The following is a 22,044-nucleotide window of genomic DNA, read 5'->3' as shown; positions in this document are numbered from 1 at the left end:
ATAAACCAATATGTAATATATGTACATTGATTCGCATTGGGGTCATTTATTTGACATTTGAACATGTTTTAAAACCCAAATGTCACTTAAATATGAACAAATATTGATCATTGTTAATGTTTAGACAATTATTTGTTATATATCATGAACAAATACAGGTTTTTGACACCTTTCTACTATTACGTCGGGGGACTTTTATTTTGAAAATCTCTGAAATTCCGTGACCCAGAAGTACTTTTTTGTGTTTCTGACGAGACGCTGATTGGTACGCAGTTTTTTTTTTAGCTAGCAGCTTCCTTCCTTGATGAATTTGGAGATTCGTTGTGCTAGTGTTTTTGTAATGCCGAAACAATTATAAGGCGCCGATATACGGCATTTTTGGTTCAGAGCAAGCAACTGGATATCAGCTGTTTCTTTTTTGATCCATTTTTAAAAAACTGTACCCGCAGCTAGGAAGGCTCATTCATTCAGTGTGACAAGCAGCATGGCGTCCAGTGGCGGTTCAACAACAACTGTCGGAGATATTGAGGAGGACGCTTCTCAGCTACTTTTCCCCAAAGGTTCGTATCCAAATGTATTTATGTTAACTATATTGAATATAACGATTTACTTAAGGTACCAAGGTAGCTATCTAACTAACTATATTCCAAATGATAAACTGGGTGGTTTGAGCCCTGAATTCTGGTATTTCAGACCGTATACCACTGGTATTTTTACTGCTCTAATTACGTTGGTAACCAGTTTTTACAATAGTAGTAAGGCTCCTCGAGAGGTTGGTGATTAATGGCCAATATTCCACGGCTAAGGGCTGTTCTTAATCACGACGCAACGCGGAGTGCCTGTACACAGCCCTTAGCCGTGGTATATTGGCCATAAATCACCAACCCAGAGGAGCCTTATTGCTATTATAAACTGGTTATCAACGTAATTAGAGCAATAAAAATACCKGTTTTTACTGCCCTTAGCTGTGGTATATTGGCCATACTCCACACCCCCTCAGGCCTTATGGCTTAATTAAAACCCACCCCTCCCCTGCGTTCTTCAGAGTTCGAGAACGCGGAGACACTTCTAAACTCTGAGGTACACATGCTTCTGGAGCATCGCAAGCAGCAGAACGAGAGTGCAGAGGACGAACAAGAGCTATCTGAGGTCTTCATGAAAACTCTGAATTATACTGCACGTTTCAGCCGGTTCAAAAACAGAGAAACTATCGCCAGTGTTCGCAGGTCAGTGTAACTGTTGTCACTATCAAAAATAAATGTCAATACCCTGTAAAAGTCAATGTACATTTATATGGTGGTGAATGTTTTCGTTGACTGAAATTATTGTCCTGTATCCCACAGCTTGCTCTTGCAGAAGAAGCTGCATAAGTTTGAGTTAGCCAGTTTGGCCAACCTTTGTCCTGAAGCAGCGGAGGAGGCCAAAGCCCTCATCCCTAGGTAAGACCTGCTGTTACTGTCTCCTCACTTATCGCCATACTCAGCCCTCTAAACCAGTGGTTCCCAAACTACCGGGGGGGGGCGCCAGACTGGTTTTCAACTTACTCTAGAAAGTGCACAAGGTGCCATTTTGAAGTTGGGTAGTGCATCATCAGTTCCTCTTGTCATGTCAGTCATTGCATACCTTAGAGAGCTATTTATAACTTGTCAAGAATGTCCAGATCAACTATCCCATGTCAGTTAACTTTTTAAAGCGTTTTTTTTTGCCTAAATATCTTGTAATGTTTGAGTCACTCYTATCACATGAATACACATTAGAAAGGGCAAAATGTAATGAATTTGAAGAAAATTAGCTTTAAAACAGCAACATTTTCTCTGCACCCCATGACAAAATGTGTACAATTGCAGGAATGAAGCTTTAAACCTTCAACATGTTCTCTCTGCCAACAAGAGGGTTGTGAACAGTTTGTGTCATGAACAGAGCTTGTGCCCCTAGAAATAGATGTGGTGCTTACGCAGGGGGGCGCGGGATGTTCCCCAATGCTGGAAGGAGGGCCTGAGTGAAAAACTTTAGAAACCCCTGCTCTAACCCAGACTTTAAACCTTGTCTCTGATTGGGTAGCAGTCGGCTCTTGACCAGGAAATRGGGCTTAAACGTTTGGTATAACCAAACTGTGTGGCAGGTAGCCTAGTGGTTAGAGCATTTGGCCAGGAACTGAAAGGTGGCTGGATAAAATCCCAGAGCTGACAAGGTGAAAATCTGRCGTTCTGCCCGTGAACAAGGCAGTTAACCCACTGCTCCCCGGTAGGCCGTCATTGTAAATAAGAATTTGTTCTTAACTGACTTGCCTAGTTAAATAAATGRTACATTTAGTGACAGTAGTTGTGCTGTTTTGTTCTGAAACCTGTTTGTTCTCTCTGCAGCGTGGAGGGGCGATTTGAGGATGAGGAGCTGCAGCAAATCCTTGATGACATTCAGACCAAGAGAAGTTTCCAGTACTGAGGACAATTCCTCATCTGGCCTATTCTAACCTAAACCCATTATGTCAGAATATACTGGTCTCCGCTACTCACCCAGAAGGACACTGAGTACCAAATGACACCCTATTCACTAATAGTGCACTGCTTTTGACCGTTCTCCCCAGGATGGGTACCTCCAGATCAGACTTTTTTTGTGGGGGGTTAACAGATGTACATTCATTATATCCATTTTGAAGACCATACCAAGCTAGGATGAATACATACATTCCTAAATGTAAATACTTTTCAAATAAACATCTGAAATACTTTTCATAGCAATTTGTTTTATTTTCATTTCCCTGCTATACAAAGTGGTTGTTCACTTCATCTTGTCAAATGCAATCAACATTTTCTCAAATGAATGCCACCGTATGAAACGGTACATAGTTGGATATAGCTGGTAGAGAAAAATTGAATGAAAAGAGTCCCAGCGAAGCCACAGACCATTTCACAGTAATTGTCTCKAAGTTAGGACATGTCAGTCAGGTCTACTTGCACTCATTACTTTCTCAGACARTGCAGAAAGCCATCTGACAAGCCATCGTTCTGTCCCAAATGGCAGCTTATTCCCTTTAGGCCCCGGCAGAAGTAGTGCACTATATAAGGAATAGGGTGTCATTTGGGGGACACCCCATAAGCCACTCACACAGTAAAGAGCCGCCTCTTGTCCGTCCAGGGCCTCAGGCAGCACACCGCAGGAGGTAGCAGCCATCCTCAGTGTTCTTCCCATAGAACCTTTTCTCATACTCCATCAGCTGCCTCCAGAATACAGCGTTGGGTCGGATGTGAGGTCTGTATTTCAGGACCCACCCATGGGCCTGGTGCAGTGATACCCCACCCCCCCCCTCATACATCATTGGTAAGCCATGATCAGGGTAGGAGTATGGCTCCAGCCTGCAGTGCACTACACCAGTGTACTACCTGACTGGTTGTTATGGATACACTCTGCGACAACAGTGAAGTGGCAGGCCAAAAGGGCATGAGGCTGGTTCACGATAGGTACCTGGAGACACTGCCTCCCCCCGTACAGAGGACAGGGCTGCTCTGCTGTGGTGCTGACTATCAGTTATGTTCCTCCTGGAGATACTGGTGGGCTTGAAGACTGCATCCACACTACACAGAGACGTGGTGATCTGGGAGACTGACATGGGGAATGGACATTGACAGCTTCCTGGCTGGCTCACTGCAACAGAGAAACAAGATTCAATTGTAAAAAGATGCAAACAAGTCTTTAGTTCAGTACAGCACAAACATGAATATCTTTACTTAATTGCGACTTGACTTACTTACCAGAAAAGATCCAATGTACAGTTGAAGTCGGAAGTTTACATACACTTAGGWTGGAGTCATTAAAACATGTTTTTCAACCACTCCACAAATTTCTTGTGAACAAACTATAGTTTTGGCAAGTCGGTTAGGAGATCTACTTTGTGCATGACAAGTCATTTTCCAAAAATTGTTTACAGACAGATTATTTCACTTATAATTCACTGTATCACAATTCCAGTGGGTCAGAAGTTTACATACAGTAAGTTGACTGTGCCTTTAAACAGCTTGGAAAATTCCAGAAAATTATGTCATCGCTTGAGAAGCTTCTGATAGGCTAATTGACATAATTTGATCAATTGGAGTGCACCTGTGGATTGATCAAGGCCTACCTTCAAACTCACTGCCTCTTTGCTTGACAACATGGGGAAAATCAAAAGAAATCAGCCAAGACCTCAGAAAAGAATTGTAGACCACAAGTCTGGTTCATCCTTGGAGCAATTCCAAACACCTGAAGGTACCACGTTATCTGTACAAACAATAGTACGCAAGTAAAACACCATGGACCACGCAGCCGTATACCGCTCAGGAAGGAGACGGTTCTGTCTCTAAGAATGAACGTACTTTGGTGCGAAAAGTGCAATCAATCCCAGAAAAACAGCAAAGCACCTTGTGAAGATGCTGGAGGAAACAGGTACAAAAGTATCTATATCCAAGTAAAAGGAGACCTATATTCAACATAACCTGAAAGACTGCTCAGCAAGGAAGAAAGCCACTGCTCCTAAACCGCCATAAAAAGCCGACTAAGTTTGCAACTGCAATGGGGAACAAAGATTGTACTTTTTGGAGAAATGTCCTCTGGTCTGTATGAAACAAAAATAGAATGTTTGGCCATAATGACCATTGTTATGTTTGGAGAAAAAGGCGGATGCTTGCAGGCCGAAGAACACCATCCCAACCGTGAAGCACAGGGGTGACTGCGTCATGTTGTGGGGTGCTTTGCTGCAGGAGGGACTGGTGCACTTCACAAAATAGATGGCATCATGTGGATGAAAAATTATGTGGATATAATGAAGCAACATCTCAGACATCAGTCAGGAAGTTAAAGCTTGGTCGCAAATGGTCTTACAAATGGACAATGACCCCAAGCATAACTTCCAAAGTTGTGGCAATAATGGCTTAAGGACAACAAAGTCAAGTTATTGGTAGTGGCCATCACCAAGCCCTGACCTCAAGCCTATAGAAAATGTGTGGGTCATAACTGAAAAAGTGTGTGCGAGCAAGGAGAATCCTACAAACCTGACTCAGTACACCAGCTGTCAGAGGAATGGGACAAAATTCACCCATACTATTGTGGAAGCTACCTGAAACGTTTGACCCAAGGTTAAACAATTTAAAAGCAATGCTACACAAATACTAGATAGTAATTGTATGTAACTTCTGACCCACTGGGAATGTGATGAAAGAAATAAAGCTGAAATAAATCACTCTACTATATTCGTGACATTTCACATTCTTAAATAATAAAGTGGTGATCCTAACTGACCTAAGACAGGTAATTTTTACTAGGATTAATGTCAGGATTGTGAACTGAGTTTAGATATATTTGGCTAGGTTGTATGTAAACTTCCGACTTCACTGTATATTTAATACTGGGTATTTCAGCCCTTTCCTGGGTAGCTTATCAAAGATAGACATCATATGGAAAAGAGCAAACAAAGCAAGATAAAACATACTTTCTGGAGTCCATTAATCAGTTTGTGTGTGTGTGKTGCGGGGTTGAAGCTACGAACCCATAGGCTTGGCTCTCTCATCACTTCCAGGCTTTTGGGAGGGTGGACAATGAGCCTGTCATAACGGATGTAAGCAATGTCCCCACACACTCTGGCAGCTTTCTTGGCTGGGATAAGTTCTTTCCTCTTCTGGCGCACAGCTTTAGGATAGTCCTTGTATAGGAAGATGTACATTCCTCTCAAGTTCTTGGCTCTTTCCAGAACAGCTACCTTGTCCTTGAACCTCAGGAACTTGACCACTATCGGCCTGGGCCGGTGGTGGGTTTTCCAGTCCTGTGGTCTTTGTCARGGTAACAACATAGGTTACCCTGTTACTTCTCGCAGTTCAAGACATGKCATATCACAGGGAAGCCTGGAAACAACAACAAACAGCAGAGATCTAGACAGCAACAAGCCCGGGACAATCCGCYGTTCTAGCCACAATGGCTAACCGTGRCGCGGGCTGCTTTCAAGCCCTCAAGAAAACCCAGCAAGCTTGTGTGATAGGAAAAGTACCTATTTACCTGCTTAGTTTGATATTAATAGTTAGCAATTAATACTTAACAAATAGGACATTTCTGTTCTGTTTAATTCTGTGTTTCTGTAAAGAGATGGTTTCCACTCTAGCTTCCTGCAGTTAGTCTGCTAGAGATGGCTTGAGCTGACAATGATTGGTGATAAAAACCTAAACGCTGGCATTCCATAGACAAGATGTGGTGTGTGACCCGAGATAGAGATAGCCTGGAAGAGTTTAGAACAATGCCTCATTGTCTCACCTACCTGGCATCTGGGAAACTAAGCCGGGTTGGGGGTGAAACACCATCCTGTGTAGACAACCAAGGTGGCTTATGAGAGCTGAAACCAGTCTGACTTAGCATTTTTAAGTCCTATATAAGGTCTCTGWTTTATCATTATCAGTTAGGCTCTCGGCCCAAATGTCAAGACTGTTGGGTCGATGGTTTCATTATTGCAATAATTAGTCGATATTGAATAAAGATGATTGTTTGAAGAAATGACAAAGTCTCTCTCACTTGAATAGAATATTCCACCACACTTGATAGGCAGCTAGCTAGCTAGCAGCTACACCAAGCAACTCCTCAGACCCGGCCTTGGTCGGCAGGATCACTGGACAGATAGTAGCGGTTCCATCAACTGATGCCAACCGCATCGCCGGATCCAAACTCAAAAGGTAGCTTTCTATTAACCAGACTTTCAAAACTTTCCAAAACAGCGAACTTTGTCACAAACTTTTCAAAACAACAAACTCCCTTGTTGCATGTTCAACCGGAAGTGGCGTATAGAGGGGGGAATAAGAAATGTAGCTAGGCCCATAAACTACATGGATGAACTGTAGTTGTACGTTCTTGAACAGACTTTGAGGTACGTTTGCTCCCTTTTGGTGGGTGTGGCGAGGTGTGGCTTGAAGAAATTAATTATGTATTTTAAAGACGACACCATTTTGTATACTTCTGGCCCTTCTTTGGACACTGTGTTAACAAACCTCCAGATGAGCTTCCATGCCATACAACACTCCTTCCGTGGCCTCCAACTGCTCTTAAATGCTAGTAAAACTAAAGGCATACTTTTCAACCGATCGCTGCCTGCACGCGCCCGCCCGACTAGCATCACTTCTCTGGACGGTTCTGACTTAGAATATGTGGACAACTACAAATACCTAGGGGTCTGGTTAGACTGTAAACTGTCCTTCCAGACTCACATTAAGCATCTCCAATCCAAAATTAAATCTAGAATCGGCTTCCTATTTTGCAACAAAGCATCCTTCACTCATGCTGCCAAACATACCCTCGTAAAACTGACCATCCTACCAATCCTTGACTTCGGCGATGATTATTTACAAAATAGCCCCCAACACTCTACTCAGAAAATTGGATGTGGTCTATCACAGTGCCATCGTTTTGTCACCAAAGCCCCATATACTACCCACCACTGCGACCTGTATTCTCTCGTTGGCTGGCCCTTGCTTCATATTCTTTGACCGACCCCACTGGCTCCAGGTAAAGCCCCACCTTATCTCAGCTCACTGGTCACCATAGCAGCACCCACCCGTAGCACGCGCTCCAGCCGGTATATTTCACTGGTCATCCCCAAAGCCAACTCCTCGTTTGGCCGCCTTTCCTTTCCTGCTGCCAATGACTGGAACGAATTGCAAAAATCTGAAGCTGGAGTCTTATATCTCCCTCACTAACTTTAAGCATCAGCTGTCAGTGTAAATTACCGATCATTGTACTTGTACGCAGCCCATCTGTAAAWAMCCCACCCAACTACCTCATCCCCATATTGTTCTTTTTTTTGTRCTTTGCACACCACTATCTCTACTTGCACATTKATCTTCTGCACATCTATCAATCCAGTGTTTAATTGCTAAAYAGTAATTATTTTGCCACTATGGCCTATTTATTGCMTTACCTCACTAATCTTACTACATMTGCACACACTGCATATAMATTTTTCTATTGTGTTATTGACTATACGTTTGTTTATCCCATGTGTAACTSTGTTGTTTGTGTCGCACTGCTTTATCTTGGCCAGGTCGCAGTTGTAAATGAGAACTTGTTCTCAACTGGCCTACCTGGTTAAATAAAGGTGAAATWAAAAATAAAAATACAGTGTCATTTCATTTTGCTCTGAATAGTACGGAGTGTTGCTGGCCTTTTACTGTGGCCAAACAGCTTAAAATGGGGTGCCTGGACACTATATGGTACATTTTGGAAAATGTACAAAGTTTCAATACCGGGAATAATTCCTATTTATCCAGAGAGTCCCTGGAAATATGTCAGGGTTCTCCCAAAATAYGATTGTCGCTGGGCCACATTGAGGCTGCACCATCATGTAAAGATTTCACAGCAAGTGACACTGATATTAAGTAATAATAGAGTAGGCCTAACTTTGATCGCCAKTGACATTGTTGTGAATTGCAAAACAGGCCATTCATAAATTCAGAMCGTTATCATGTTCCTCAATTAATTCAGCACATTTCAGCAGTAGCATAGGCCTAGGCTATCTCGACACAGCGTGGCACCTAAAGACTCTCAGACRATGAGYAACAAGATTCTCTGGTCTGATGTAGCCAAGATTGAGCTCTTTGGCCTMAAAGCCAAGCGTCACGTCAGGAGGAAACCTGGCACCATCCCTACGGTGAAGCATTGTGGGCGCAGCATCATGCTGTGGAGAAGTTTTTCAGCTGRAGGGACTGGGAGACTAGTCAGGATTGAGGCAAAGAGGAACGGAGCAAAGTACAGAGAGKTCCRWGATGAAAACCTGCTCCAGAGRGCTCAGGACCTCCGACTGGGGTGAAGGTTCCCCTTCCAACAGGACAACGACCCTAAGCACACAGRCAAGACAACGCAGGAATGGCTTCGGGACAAGTCTCTSAATGTCCTTGAGTGGCCCAGCCAGAGCCRGGACTTGAACCCGATCGAACATCTCTGGGGAGACCTGAAAATAGCTGTGCAGCGACGCTCCCCATCCAACCTGACAGAGCTTGAGAGGATCTGCAGAGAAGAATGGGAGAAACTCCCCAAATACATGTGTGCCAAACCTTTCTAAAAACCTGTTTTTGCTTTATCATTATGGGGTATTGTGTGTAGATTGATGAGGGGYAAAAAACTATTTAATCCATTTTAGAATAAGGCTGTAACGTAACAAAATGTAGAAAAAGTCAAGGGGCCTGAATAKTTTCTGAAGGCACTGTATGAACTGATACGAAAAACAACACTTGATTCAACACTCGATTCAACACTTCCAGTTTTTCTATTTCAATTATTATACAACATTCTTGCCACCAACAGAATGCTATATATATGTTCAACATAATCTCACACTCAATTCCTGCAAATATGTTTAAAAAAAAGTATTTCAGCACATTTCATGCGTTTTGTGTGGCTTAATTKGTGTGAAAATACACACATTTTTGTGCAACTAAATTCATAGGAAAATATAAAAATATTTGTGCGACTTCATTCATAGTAAAATACGTTTTTTAGGGGGGCAAACTTCAGAACAATCTTTTGAAAGTTATTGGAACAATGCATTTTGNAATCTTTTGAAAGTTATTGGAACAATGCATTTTGGGCAATGGTGTTCTACACTGCCTTTTTTGTGTCCCACAATTATTTATATAACAAAACAAACATGTTAACAAACCAATATTGTTAATCAACGAGGTTGTCACTGAAATATTTATAATATAATAGTAGCCTTACGTAAAAAAAAAAAGTATTAATGCCATTGCTGTTTTCTATGCTTGTTTTCATTTTTTTGTGGTATCYATAAACGTATTTGATTGGGGAATGGGGATACATTTTCATGATGGGAAATTAATTCATCAATAAATGTGAGGAAACAGAAGACATGCAAAAAATATATGTTTGGTTTAAATTCCCCTGGTGCAACTGTATGGTATTTGCAACTATAACGAGTCTGGACTATGATCAATTAAGCCATATCAATGCAGGTAAACACGTTAATGTGAAATAATGCATTTTGTTGGCTTACACTTCCAAGGCCGTCTAATGATGATTATTATGGTTGTGTTAATCATGTTATATACTTAGGCTATTGTAACAAGGCATATGCCAGGATTGTAGGCCTACTGCCTCTGCCCAGAGGCCTACTAGGCTTTCATGGCAACATCAGTTAGAGCTCACTTTGCCAAGAATGAGCCCTGGTTAGAGTCCCTGTTGCAGCTTTCACTTTCTTACGCCACATTGGTGGCAGCTTTGGGATCACGTACAGATCACGTCTAGTTATGTGATCTAGTGGTGGGAAGCATTCTGTTTTTCAACATAGTGTTGGGAATAATTACGTTGATATGTCTAGTGAACAATGGATAAGCAACAATGGGCATGACGGATAGAAGTAGTCACTACAGGTGTGATCAAGGCTTACATTAAAGTTGCCTGAAGCTGAATGGAAAGTGCTATGCCCTGACCAGTTATTCAGAAGAAAATCCTCTGTGACTGTCTAATTTAKATAAGTTAACTTAACAGTGTGGACTCATGACAAACATATTGTACACAAAAAGTACCTGTTTAAAGTGTTGTTACAACCATGGTGTTATTTTGTTACTGAAGCTTATACATCAAATAACCTAACAGTGATCTACATCKTATGGGTAGACAAATAATGTAAGTGTGTTCTGCAGCAAAACACAACTAGTCTTTTTTTAGGATGCAAGTAATATGAATCATTGTTGATCCATCCTGTTCTGATCTAATGAGATGGATGTAGGATTTTCTACGGCCTAGAATTGAGGCCTTTCCCAGTCATGAAGGAGGAAGCTAGGCCCCTCTTGGTTCTCATTAGCGAAGATTGAACAGTGCTGTCTAAAATATTGCATGTGACTAACGAACGGACGGAGACAGACCACAGTCCCCTCCCCGATTTCATRGTGGGGGACAACAATGTGATCAGTGGATGGGGTGTTAACTGACTGGCATACTTGTAAATGACCTATATTATCCCAATGCTGATGAGCACCTGATTTGTATTCTAGGGACAGTGAGTAGACTGGACCCTGGTTTTATGGACACACAATCGATKATTTTGCCTGTACAGTGCTATATTTGTGCCATAGTGTCCAGTTACTCCATTCAAACCTATCTGARGACAGTAAAAGTGCAGCAACACTTCCTATGACCTAGCTTGTTGTTCAAATTCACTTTTTTTGTAAAATAGGGATGGACACTAGTGAGTAAACTGGAGAATGGTTTTATGGACACGCAGTCTGTATTTTTTTCTGTGAAGTGCAATTTGTTCGTGCAACACAACAAACATAAACTAAGACTTTTCTTAAACATTACATTTCTAAATTGCATCCTTGAACAATAGCAGCAGTAAATTAACAATAATCATACAATCAAAATAATGTTACATTTTTTWAAATGGTCATTTTAGGCCTATATTTTTTGTTTTACCGGTAGGCTATTACTACTTACTGTATGTTCTTTACATTCATTTACTTAATCTCCAGCCATTTCTCAATGTACTCCACTTTATAATATTATTTGTCGTATATAATATAGTAATTCTCTTTGGTAAAAATGTTCACCACATACATTTTTTGGACATAATTTTAACATTATGCACTATGCAAATCTGCAAAAACTATTGATTTTGTATCATACACATAGCGTTTTCACCGCGGACATTTATTTTGAAGGCATAATACGAAAACCGGATGTCTTAACCTTGCTGAGGTGATGCTATTAAAGCAAAGCTTGACATAGCTTCCGAGTTCGACTAGAGACCAAAATCGTCGGYRGTCGCCAGGTGGTTGAAGGCTATATTACAACCCTTTTTGAACATCTTCATTCAATGTTGCATTGTTGGCACTTTTGTGCCGGTTATTGTATGGGAAAAAAACATGTAGAAAATGGTTTGCATATAGCTTATAGCCAAAATGCTTTCACATAGAATGGGGGATCAGACAGTATTACAAAAAGATTTGCGTTGGCCGGGAATCGAACCCGGGTCAACTGCTTGGAAGGCAGCTATGCTCACCACTATACCACCAACGCTYACATAAAGCAAGTATGAAACATGATCATATTTGAAGTAATAACTGTGATGTTTTTGTAATTAAAAAAGTTTAATTTATCTTTTTTAATCTGACCATATACATATCAGACTAGCTAATTAGCTAAATGTTCATAGAAAATAGGCAAACTTTTTGAAAATACGTCACGATTAAATAATGGAGATGTGCTAATGTTGCTAATGTTGTTCATTAGCTTGCTACTATTTGCGAGCGCCCCTGAATGAAGTCAGAAGCAGCAAACCAGCGAAAGAGCCTTCTTCAATATGGATTTATTTGACGATCTTCCAGAACCAACCCAAACCGCAGGTTGATAATTTGATATGTCACATTAAACATGTTTCATGAATTACACATTTAACATGTTTCAAGGTGTCGTAATCAAATAACGTTAGCTTGCTAATGCTAACCCAGCCTCTGCTATAACGTGTTTGCTAACATTACATTAGCCAATTATGTGACGTTAYCTAGCCTTGTTTGGGTTAGCAAGTCAACTGCTATCTAGCACAGAGACAGAGAGAGKAACCAAATCTAGCTATCGAGCTAACGTTACCTGAACAAATATCATCTGACATTTTTTTTTAATAAGAATAGCTAGTCATTAATTTAATAGGCCCAGTGCAGTGGGTTTCCCGACTAGCTATCAAACGTTACTTGTTAGCTAAGCTGGACGGGCTAAGCTAGGTAGTTGACAGTAAGCATTGGATGACTGAATAGCTATCTTTTCCCTTCATTGTCTGTCCCGGTTCGTCCTGCATCAGGTGAAGCCTCSGTACAGAATACATGTCCATCACCCCTGGAGGACAGGGGGGCCAAGAGGAAAAGAGAGGCACCTGATGACGATGAGGTGGTGGAAGGACAAAAACTAGAAGAAAAGAAAGTTTGTAAAGGTTTTCGACATTTCCACATGAATGTGCAGTATGTCACTTATTTTAAGTTTGTCTGTCTTGTCTGTTTGTCTGTGTCTGGGTGTAGAGTTACAACTAGCTATGAATCACTCTGTGTCCCCAGATGATCAATCTGAGTGAAAGTGATCACTCTGTGTCCCCAGGTGTGCCTATACTGAAGGGGTATGTAGCCGCTCGGAGGGGAGAGAGAGAGGAGATGCAGGACGCTCACATTCTCCTATCTGACATGAAAACCTGCCTGTCCACCCTTCCAACTACAGTGTAAGTCCCCTCTCTGACACAGGGCAGTGTCAGGATGAGTCCCAAAGTGCACCCTATTGCCAGTCATGTAGTGTCCTACTTTTGACCAGACCTTCCATAGGGCTCCAAAAGTAGTGCACTATATAGGTAAGAATATGTCTTTTGGGAGACATCCTAAGTCCCCTTCTCTCTAACATAGGGGAGTGTCAGTCTGTTAGGACCTGGAAGGTGTGGTGGTGTGCTCCAGTGAAGTGACGTACACTACTGTCTGTGTTGAAGGTCTCGTCTGGCCTACTTCGCTGTGTTCGACGGCCATGGAGGAGCTAGAGCCTCTCGCTTCGCTGCAGAACATCTTCACCACACTCTGGCCCTGAAGTTCCCTAAAGGTGAATGGAAAGACTCAGATCCCCTCTTCACTGTCAAAATACTGGGCTGTATTTATTTGTTGTGTTATCTCTTCACATATTCAATATACATCAGTTCATTCTTGAGATTTGGCTCCTGAGTGTCGCAGCGGTCTAAAGCACTGCATCTCAGTGTTAGAGGCGTCACTACAGACCCTGGTTCGAATCCAGGCTGTATCACAACCAGCCGTGTTTAGGAGTCCCATAGGGCGGTGCGCAATTGGCTCCGCGTTGTCTGGGTTTGGCCAGGGTAGGCTGTCATTGTAAATAAGAATTTGTTCTTAACTGACTTGCCTGGTTAAATAATAAAAAATGACTCAGATCACATGCCTATTCATCTTCAATAAACTTGGCTTTCATTTCTAGTGGTATTATCTCTTCACAATATTCTAGAAGATTCATCAATATCTAATGCATATTGTGTGTCTCCTCCCACAGTAGAAACTGAGAACCTGGACAAACTCGTGAAGAAGTGCCTACTAGATACCTTCCGACAAACAGATGAAGACTTCTTGAAAAAAGCCTCCAGCCAGTAAGTGCTTAGTCTTGTAAACCCGACCCTAGGCAACAGCAGTGACTAGGTTCTGGTAGATATGACGCACTCTCTTGGTAACTACGATAAGGAGGGGAAACAATCTGGGGTGGGTCCTCTTCAGACAGACAACTCTCCCAACAAATCACGAGGCAAACATGCCAGAACGTCATTATTCAAAATCAAAATTTGTGGTTTCAGTGAGTTGGTAGTTGATGTAAACTAGCCACTTGCAAAATGCACTCATTAAAAATCTCTGTGATCTCCATCTTGCTAGCTACTATTTGGTATTTTATTCAAGCGGATAAGGCAGTGATGTAGGTAGTGATGTAGTTCCTCTTTACCAGACTGACATTCTATTACGTACAGACGTGTTAAGCCGGAACAATGGGAGGCAACACGGATGTCTAGTAAGTGCTTTGAATGTCTGTGCATTACTATGGTTGAGTCCCAAATTACAACCTATTCCCTACATAGCTGTGTATCCCAATTGGGCCATGATCAAAAGTAGTGCACTATGTAGGGGATAGGTTGCCATTTGGGAGTATTTTAGAAGCCTTATAAATTGATGAGCTAATCTGTCCTACATGAATGAATGTATGAAGCGATGTGTACAGTGTGTTTGGTCCCACAGGAAGCCTGCCTGGAAGGATGGCTCTACAGCCACCTGTATGTTAGTGGTGGATGACATGGTGTATGTAGCCAACCTGGGAGACAGCAGGGTAAGGTGCTCCTCTGCTCACACATTCCGTATATAGTGCACCACTTTTGACCAGTGCCCTATTGGCCCTGGGCTAAAGTAATGCACTAGGGAATAGGGTGCAATTTTATACGTAACCTTAGTTTGAACCTGTTTATTTAGCCATCATCAATGATGATATTGCCATAGGAAGCTGCTTTTTTATTCTGTTGCGTTGTAGTAAATTTCCTCACCTGTAACATTGTGTCTCTGTCTCTCTGTAGGCGGTTCTCTGTCGGATGGAACAGGAAATGCAGGGCGGAGATAGGAAGTGTGTCACTCTGGCGCTCAGTAAGGAACACAACCCCACCATCTACGAGGAGCGCATGAGGATCCAGCGGGCGGGGGGCACCGTGAGGTACTGGGCTTTCACTGGGCTTTCACTGGGCTTTCACTGGGCTTTCACTGGGCTTTCACTGGGCTTTCATATCCTTTCTCTGTATATCTGTGCCTGGAAAAAAACATCAATAACAAAAAGAATCTTTGATAAGTACTAGTGATGTCCTTGACCTGCTCTGTGAGGAGGAATAACTATTTAATCAACTCTTTATCCATGGTTGCTGCTGTGTATGTTGCTGCAGGGATGGGCGAGTCCTTGGGGTGCTGGAAGTGTCCAGGTCTATAGGAGATGGACAGTACAAACGCATTGGAGTCATATCCACACCTGACCTCAGGCGCTGTCAGCTTACACCCAATGACAGGTAAGACACTGACTTTCAACCAATGATCGGTAAGACATGTACGGTTTCAACCAATGACAGGTAACACTATGCCAGGTACTCCCAGCCGAGCCCTGTTCCAATACTTTGTAAATGCATGTTCTTTTACTCCCTTCCTTGAAGTAGTCACTGAACTGACATGATGTGGACTTGGAAAAGCTCATTGAATTTGTTGGCGGACGGATGGGTGAACTCTCTTTCTCTTTTTCTCTCTCTCAGGTTCATTATCCTGGGCTGTGATGGTCTGTTTAAAGTGTTCTCTGCAGAGGAAGCTGTTAAATACGTTCTCAACGTCTTGCAGGTATACATCATGCTCATAATGTGTGTTTATGGGAAAAAKGAGGTCTCATGATGTGTGTGTGTTTGCTGTGGTGTGTGACTGTGTGTTTGGAGTGTGTGTGTGACACTGTTTTGCGGGTATTTTCAGAATGGGAGTGTTGAGAGGAAGGAGGGACAGACTGAGGAAGAGGGCCACTATGAAGCAGCATGTCAGAGACTGGCCAACGAGGCAGTGAGGAGAGGATGTGCCGACAACGTTACCGTCATACTGGTGTCTGTTAGCTTCTGAACAACAGACACCTGATCTGGCCCATCATTGATGTGTCTCATTGCGTGCCTCAGTGCCTCTGAGTGCTATGTCCACTGTGGCTCCAGACCTTAAAACACATGAACAGATCCCACCGCTGCCACCAACAGACGAACATCAGAAACATGTTGGTCAACCGTTCATTATAAAGGAGGTGTTCTAATCTCTAACTCAATGTGAACTGTATACACTACGCATGCACACAATGCAAGAACGCAAATTTCTAATTGCTTSTGTTGCGTACCTGCGTAGGGTGTAAATCAGGCCCTGTACTGCTTATCCTGATGACTACTGATGATTTAAATGGGCTTTATGTTTTCTGATCAATACCTTGTCTTATCTCATTTGTGCACATGTTGTTTTATTGCCCTCAATGTTACATTTTCTTTTTCTTTGGTGTACTTTTAAGAAACTATTTCAGAACATAATTTCAGAGATTGTACCAAAAAAAATAAAAAATGTATACAACTCTGTATGATCCAATCTGAAGCTAGTCTAGATTTAACGGACTCATGTCTTCCTCCAAGTCCTCTCCCCCCTGTATAATACAGATGTACAGTACCAGTCAAAAGTTTGGACACACCTACTCATTCAAGGGTTTTTCTTTATTTTTGACATCAAAACTATGAAATAACACATGGAATGACGTAGTAACCAAAAAAGTGTTAAATATGTCTGAGATTCTTCAAAGTACCAGCCTTTTTTCAACTTAACCTTTATTTAACTAGGCAGGTCAGTTAAGAACATATTCTTATTTACAATGACAGCCTAGGAACAGTGGGTTAACTGCCTTGTTCTGGGACAGAACAACAGATTTTTACCTTGTCAGCTCAGGGATTCGATCTAGCAACCTTCCGGTTACTGGCCCAATACGGTAACCACTACGCTGCCTGCCACCCCATGACAGCCTTTATGACAGCTTTGCACACTCTTGGCATTCTCTCAACCAGCTTCATGAGGTAGTCACCTTGAATACTTTTCCAACAGTCTTGAAGGAGTTCCCACATATGCTGAGCACTTGTTGGTTTTCCTTCACTCTGCGGTCCAACTCATCCCAAACCATCTCAATTGGGTTGAGGTCAGGTGATTGTGGAGCCCAGGTCATCTGATGCAGCACTCCATCACTTGCATTGGTCAAATAGCCATTACACAGCCTGGAGGTGTGTTTTGGGTCATTGTCCTGTTGAAAAACATGATAGTCCCACTAAGCGCAAACCAGATAGGATGGCGTATCACAGCAGAATGCCTTGAATTCAAAATAAATCACTGACAGTGTCACCAGCAAAGCACCCCCCCCCACACCATCACACCACCATGCTTCATGGTGGGAACCACACATGCAGAGATCATCCGTTCACCTACTCTGTGTCTCACAAAGACACAGGCGGTTGGAACCAAAAATCTCTCATTTGGATTCATCAGACCAAAGGATGGATTTCCACCGGTCTAATGTCCATTGCCCAAGGAAGTCTATTCTTTGTATTGATGTCCTTTAGTAGTGGTTTATTTGCAGCAATTTGACCATGAAGGCCTGATTCACGCATTATCCTCTGAGCAGTTTATGTTGAGATGTGTCTGTTACTTGAACTCTGTGAAGCATTTATTTGGGCTGCAATTTCTGAGGCTGGTAACTAATGAACTTATCCTCTGCAGCAGAGGTAACTCTCGGTCTTCCTTTCATGTGGCGGTCCTCATGAGAGCCAGTTTCATCATAGCGCTTGATAGTTTTTGCGACTGCACTTGAAAAAACTTTCAAAATTGTTGAAATATTCCAGATTGACTGACCTTCATGTCTTAAAGTAGTGATGGAGTGTCATTTCTCTTTGCTTATTTGAGCAGTTCTTGCCATAATATGGACTTGGTCTTTTACCAAATAGGGCTATCTTTTGTATACCAAATCTACCTTGTCACACCACAACTGATTGGCCCAAACGCATTAAGAAGGAAAGAAATTCCACAAATTAACTTTTAACAAGGCATACCTGTTAATTGAAATGCATTCCAGGTGACTACCTCATGAAGCTGGTTGAGAATGCCAAGAGTCTTCAAAGCTGTCATAAAGGCAAAGGGTGGCTACTTTGAAGAATCTCAAATATAAAATCTATTTTGACTTTGGTTACTACATGACTCCATATGTGTTATTTCATAGTTTTGATGTATTCACTATTATTCTACAATGTAGAAAATATAAAAAATAAAGAAAAACGATAGAATTTTTATTTTATTTATTTCACCTTTATTTAACCAGGTAAGCCAGTTGAGAACAAGTTCTCATTTACAACTGCGACCTGGCCAAGATAAAGCAAAGTAGTGCGACAAAAACAACAACACAGAGTTACACATAAACAAACGTACAGTCAATAACACAATAGAAAAATATATGTACAGTGTGTGCAAATGTAGAAGAGTAGGGAGATGGGCAATAAATAGGCCATAGAGACGAAATAATTACAATTTAGCATTGATACTGGAGTGAAAGATGTGCAGATGATGATATGCAAGTAGAGATACTGGGGTGCAAAAGAGAAAGAGGGTAAGTAATAATATGGGGATGAGGTATTTAGGTGTGCTATTTACAGATTGGCTGTGTACAGGTACAGTGATCGGTAAACTGCTCTGACAGCTGATGCTTGAAGTTAGAGAGGGAGATATAAGACTCCAGCTTCAGGGATTTTTGCAATTCGTGTTGGAGGCTATTTTGTAAATGACATCGCCGAAGTCAAGGATCGGTAGGATAGTTCGTTTTACGTGGGTATGTTTGGCAGCATGAGTGAAGGATGTTTTGTTGCGAAATGGAAACCGATTCTAGATTTCATTTTGGATTGGAGATGCTTAATGTGAGTCTGGAAGGAGAGTTTACAGTCTAACCAGACACCTAGGTATTTGTAGTTGTCCACATATTCTAGATCAGAACTGTCCAGAGTAGTGATGCTAGTCGGGCGGGAGGTTGCAGGCAGCAATCGGTTGAAGAGCATGCACTTAGTTTTACTAGCATTTAAAAGCAGTTGGAGGCCACCGAAGGAGTGTTGTATGGCGTTGAAGCTTGTTTGGAGGTTTGTTAGCACAGTGTCCAAATAATGATTACGTGTGTCCAAACTTCTTACTGGTGCTGTATGATCAATTTGTAGGTCACCTGGGATACACTTGGGAACCCCATCTCTAACAATAGCCTACTATTTCTCTCCCACAGTAACGAATGGGTTTGGCCATTAGATGGTGCTATCAAACCGTTTCTCAACCTTACTCATGATGACGGCCTGTAATGGGTGAGACAGAGACTTACGCTATCAGACAGAGCTACACATCTTTAGCTTCTCTTGGTAGGTATGCCTCAGGAGATATACACTGTACAAACATATAAACGCAACATGTAAAGTGTTGGTCCCATGTTTCACGAGCTGAAATAAAAGATCCCAGAAATTTTAGATACGCACAAAAAAGCTTATTTCTCTTAAATTCTGTGCACAAATTTGTTTACAGCCCTTTTTAGTGAGCATTTCTCATTTGCCAAGATAATCCATCCACTTGAGAGGTGTGGCCTATCAAGATTAAACAGCATGATCATTACACAAGTGGGCCTTGTGCTGGGGACAATAAAAGGCCACTCTAAAATGTGCAGTTTTGTCACAACACAATGCCACAGATGTGTCAAGTTTTGAGGGAGCGTGCAGTTGGCATGCAGACTGCAGGAATGTCCACTGGAGCTGTTGCCAGCGAATTTAATGTTAATTTCTCTACCATAAGCCGCCTCCAAAGTCATTTTAGAGAATTTGGCAGTATGTCCAACCAGTCTCACAACAGCAGACCACGTATATGGGTTGTGTGGGTGAGCGTTTTGCTGTCAAGGTTGTGAACAGAGTGCCCTATGGTGGCGGTGGAATTATGGTATGGGCAGGCATAAACTTAGGAAAACGAATAAAATTGCCTTTTACCAATGGCAATTGGAATGCACAGAGATACTGTGAAGAGATCCTGAGGCCCATTGTCATGCCACTCATCTGCTGCCATCACCTCATGTTTTAGCATAATGCATAATGCACGGCCCCATGTCGCAAGGATCTGTAAACAATTCCTGGAAGCTGAAAATGTCCCAGTTCTTCCATGGCCTGCATACTCACCAGACATGTCACCCATTGAGCATGTTTGAGATGCTCCGGATCGACATGTACGACAGCGTATTCCAGTTTCCGCCAATATCCAGTAACTTTGCACAACCATTGAAGAGGAATGGGACAACATTCCACAGGCCACAATCAACATCCTGATCAACTCTATGCAAAGGAGATGTGTCTCACTGCATGAGGCAAATTGTGGTCACACCAGATACTGACTGGTTTTCTTATCCATCCCTCCACTGTTTTTTTTAAGGTATCTGTGACCAACAGATGCATATCTGTATTCCCACTCGTGAAATCTATAGATTAGAGCCTAATTAATTTGTTTCAATTGACTGATTTCCTTATATGAACTGTAGCTCAGTAAAATCATAGAAATTGTTGCATGTTGCGTTTATATTTTTGTTCAGTATATATGTAGACCTACTACTTTTTCTCCACATTGAGTTCACAATATTATAATATTTATTTGGTATGGAACGAATGACCGGTCATTCTAATAATGATATATTTCATTTGTATAGCACTTTTCATTACAGCAAGAATCTCAGAGTTGCTCTTAAAACAACAAAACAAAACATTTCAGTTAGCCTATTGACAATTCTTCCACGGTCATCCACAGAGGCAGGTGCAAGTCCAACAGGTCACATCCTGTGTCTGATCCACTCTCCATGCGCACCTTCCTCACCCTTCCGTCCACGTCTCTTCCGACTGAGGCCGAAATGAAGAGTTGAGGCCCAGATTGTTACGTCCGTTGTCAATTGAATGTGACCAAAGCGCAGCGTGGAAAGTGTTCATCGTACTTTATTAGAATGAACACCAAAAACAACAAAGGAAAAAACGAACGTAAAGTTCTGCAGGGCTAAACAGCTACTGTGCAAAAACAACATCCCACAAACTAGGGTGGAAAACAGGCTGCCTAAGTATGATTCCCAATCAGAGATAARGATWGACAGCTGCCTCTGATTGGGAACCATACCRGMCCAACAAAGAAATAGAAAACTAGAATGCCCACCCAAATCACACCCTGACCTAACCAAATAGAGAAATAAAAAGGCTCTCTAAGGTCAGGGCGTGACACAGATGAAGGTTTGAGGCCCAGATGAAGGTTTGAGGCCCAGATGAAGGTTTGAGGACCAGATAAAGGGTTGAGCAGGGGGAAACAATGTTCAGATCCAGGGGGGAAACAAGTCAGCAGTCAGATGAAGGTTTGAGGCCCAGATGAAGGTTTGAGGCCCAGATGAAGGTTTGAGGACCAGATGAAGTATTGAGCAGGGGGAAACAATGTTCCGATCCAGGGGGGAAACAAGTCAGCAGTCAGGTCACTTCTTGCCACCCCCAGTCGTATTATAGGCATATAGCCTGTTCATAAATATGTCATATTGATATAGAAAACATGGCTGTTTTAGAGTATTTGCGAATATGTGTAGGTGTGCAGACAGGTTATCCAAGGTTTGCAGACAGTGTATCCATGGTGCGTACCCTGACAGAATGTTCAGTGCTCTCTGGGATCCTTGGGACGTCCCTACCCTAACTGTTCTGTGCACAGACCCTGACAGAACAGTTGTTTTTTGTGTTATCTGTGTTCCTCCTGAATCAGTGTTGTGTTTATGGAAGACGTTGGATGTTCTAATAGCTTGCCTCAGGCTGTTGAATTAAATAACCATATCATTCTTCAGATAACTCTGCTCTTATATCATCACCAGCCAGCCAGACTGACTGAGAGCTGCATCTGTTAGAGCAGGCTG

General features: G+C 42.1%; 2 protein-coding genes, 1 non-coding gene and 1 pseudogene across 6 annotated transcripts; 2 read left to right on the top strand and 2 right to left on the bottom strand.

Annotated features, from left to right (window-relative positions):
- Positions 1-244: 244 nt before the first annotated feature.
- On the top strand, positions 245-2,727 carry LOC111949842 (DNA-directed RNA polymerase II subunit RPB4). Its single transcript, XM_023967174.3, has 4 exons — positions 245-560; positions 1,046-1,226; positions 1,344-1,439; positions 2,364-2,727. Exons 1-4 carry the CDS (start codon positions 485-487, stop codon positions 2,440-2,442), a joined length of 432 nt encoding a protein of 143 aa, XP_023822942.1. The 5' UTR covers positions 245-484; the 3' UTR covers positions 2,443-2,727.
- Positions 2,728-2,819: 92 nt separating this feature from the next.
- On the bottom strand, positions 2,820-6,921 carry LOC111949841 (dual specificity protein phosphatase 18-like; annotated as a pseudogene).
- A 5,043-nt stretch (positions 6,922-11,964) lies between these two features.
- On the bottom strand, positions 11,965-12,036 carry trnag-ucc (transfer RNA glycine (anticodon UCC)). Its single transcript has one exon. It is a non-coding gene; the product is annotated as a tRNA-Gly (tRNA).
- Positions 12,037-12,239: 203 nt separating this feature from the next.
- On the top strand, positions 12,240-16,664 carry ilkap (integrin-linked kinase-associated serine/threonine phosphatase). Of its 4 annotated transcripts, none has more exons than XM_070434106.1 (10): positions 12,240-12,362; positions 12,815-12,933; positions 13,065-13,222; positions 13,481-13,587; positions 14,047-14,137; positions 14,772-14,859; positions 15,101-15,234; positions 15,458-15,577; positions 15,815-15,896; positions 16,023-16,664. In XM_070434106.1, exons 1-10 carry the CDS (start codon positions 12,320-12,322, stop codon positions 16,161-16,163), a joined length of 1,083 nt encoding a protein of 360 aa, XP_070290207.1. In that variant the 5' UTR covers positions 12,240-12,319; the 3' UTR covers positions 16,164-16,664. The 4 variants fall into 4 exon arrangements, with proteins under 4 accessions (XP_070290207.1, XP_070290206.1, XP_023823063.1 ...); XM_070434105.1 differs by having other exon boundaries at positions 12,242-12,362; positions 14,044-14,137; XM_023967295.2 differs by having other exon boundaries at positions 12,242-12,362; positions 12,815-12,937; positions 13,105-13,222; positions 14,044-14,137.
- The last annotated feature ends 5,380 nt before the right edge of the window (positions 16,665-22,044 follow it).

This window comes from Salvelinus sp. IW2-2015, linkage group LG22, assembly GCF_002910315.2.
Source record: "Salvelinus sp. IW2-2015 linkage group LG22, ASM291031v2, whole genome shotgun sequence".
In the NCBI taxonomy this organism is placed as follows: Eukaryota; Metazoa; Chordata; class Actinopteri; order Salmoniformes; family Salmonidae; genus Salvelinus; species Salvelinus sp. IW2-2015.
Note: the sequence above shows the minus strand (reverse complement) of the source record. Positions and strands in the feature narration are given on the sequence as shown.

What these genes read in the sequence shown, in the direction of transcription:
- LOC111949842 (XM_023967174.3), top strand. Translation starts at nt 485, where the DNA reads ATGGCGTCCAGTGGCGGTTCAACAACAACTGTCGGAGATATTGAGGAG. An exon ending in TCAGCTACTTTTCCCCAAAG is followed by an intron (nt 561 to 1,045) that starts GTTCGTATCCAA and finishes TGCGTTCTTCAG; the next exon opens with AGTTCGAGAACGCGGAGACA. An exon ending in ACTATCGCCAGTGTTCGCAG is followed by an intron (nt 1,227 to 1,343) that starts GTCAGTGTAACT and finishes TGTATCCCACAG; the next exon opens with CTTGCTCTTGCAGAAGAAGC.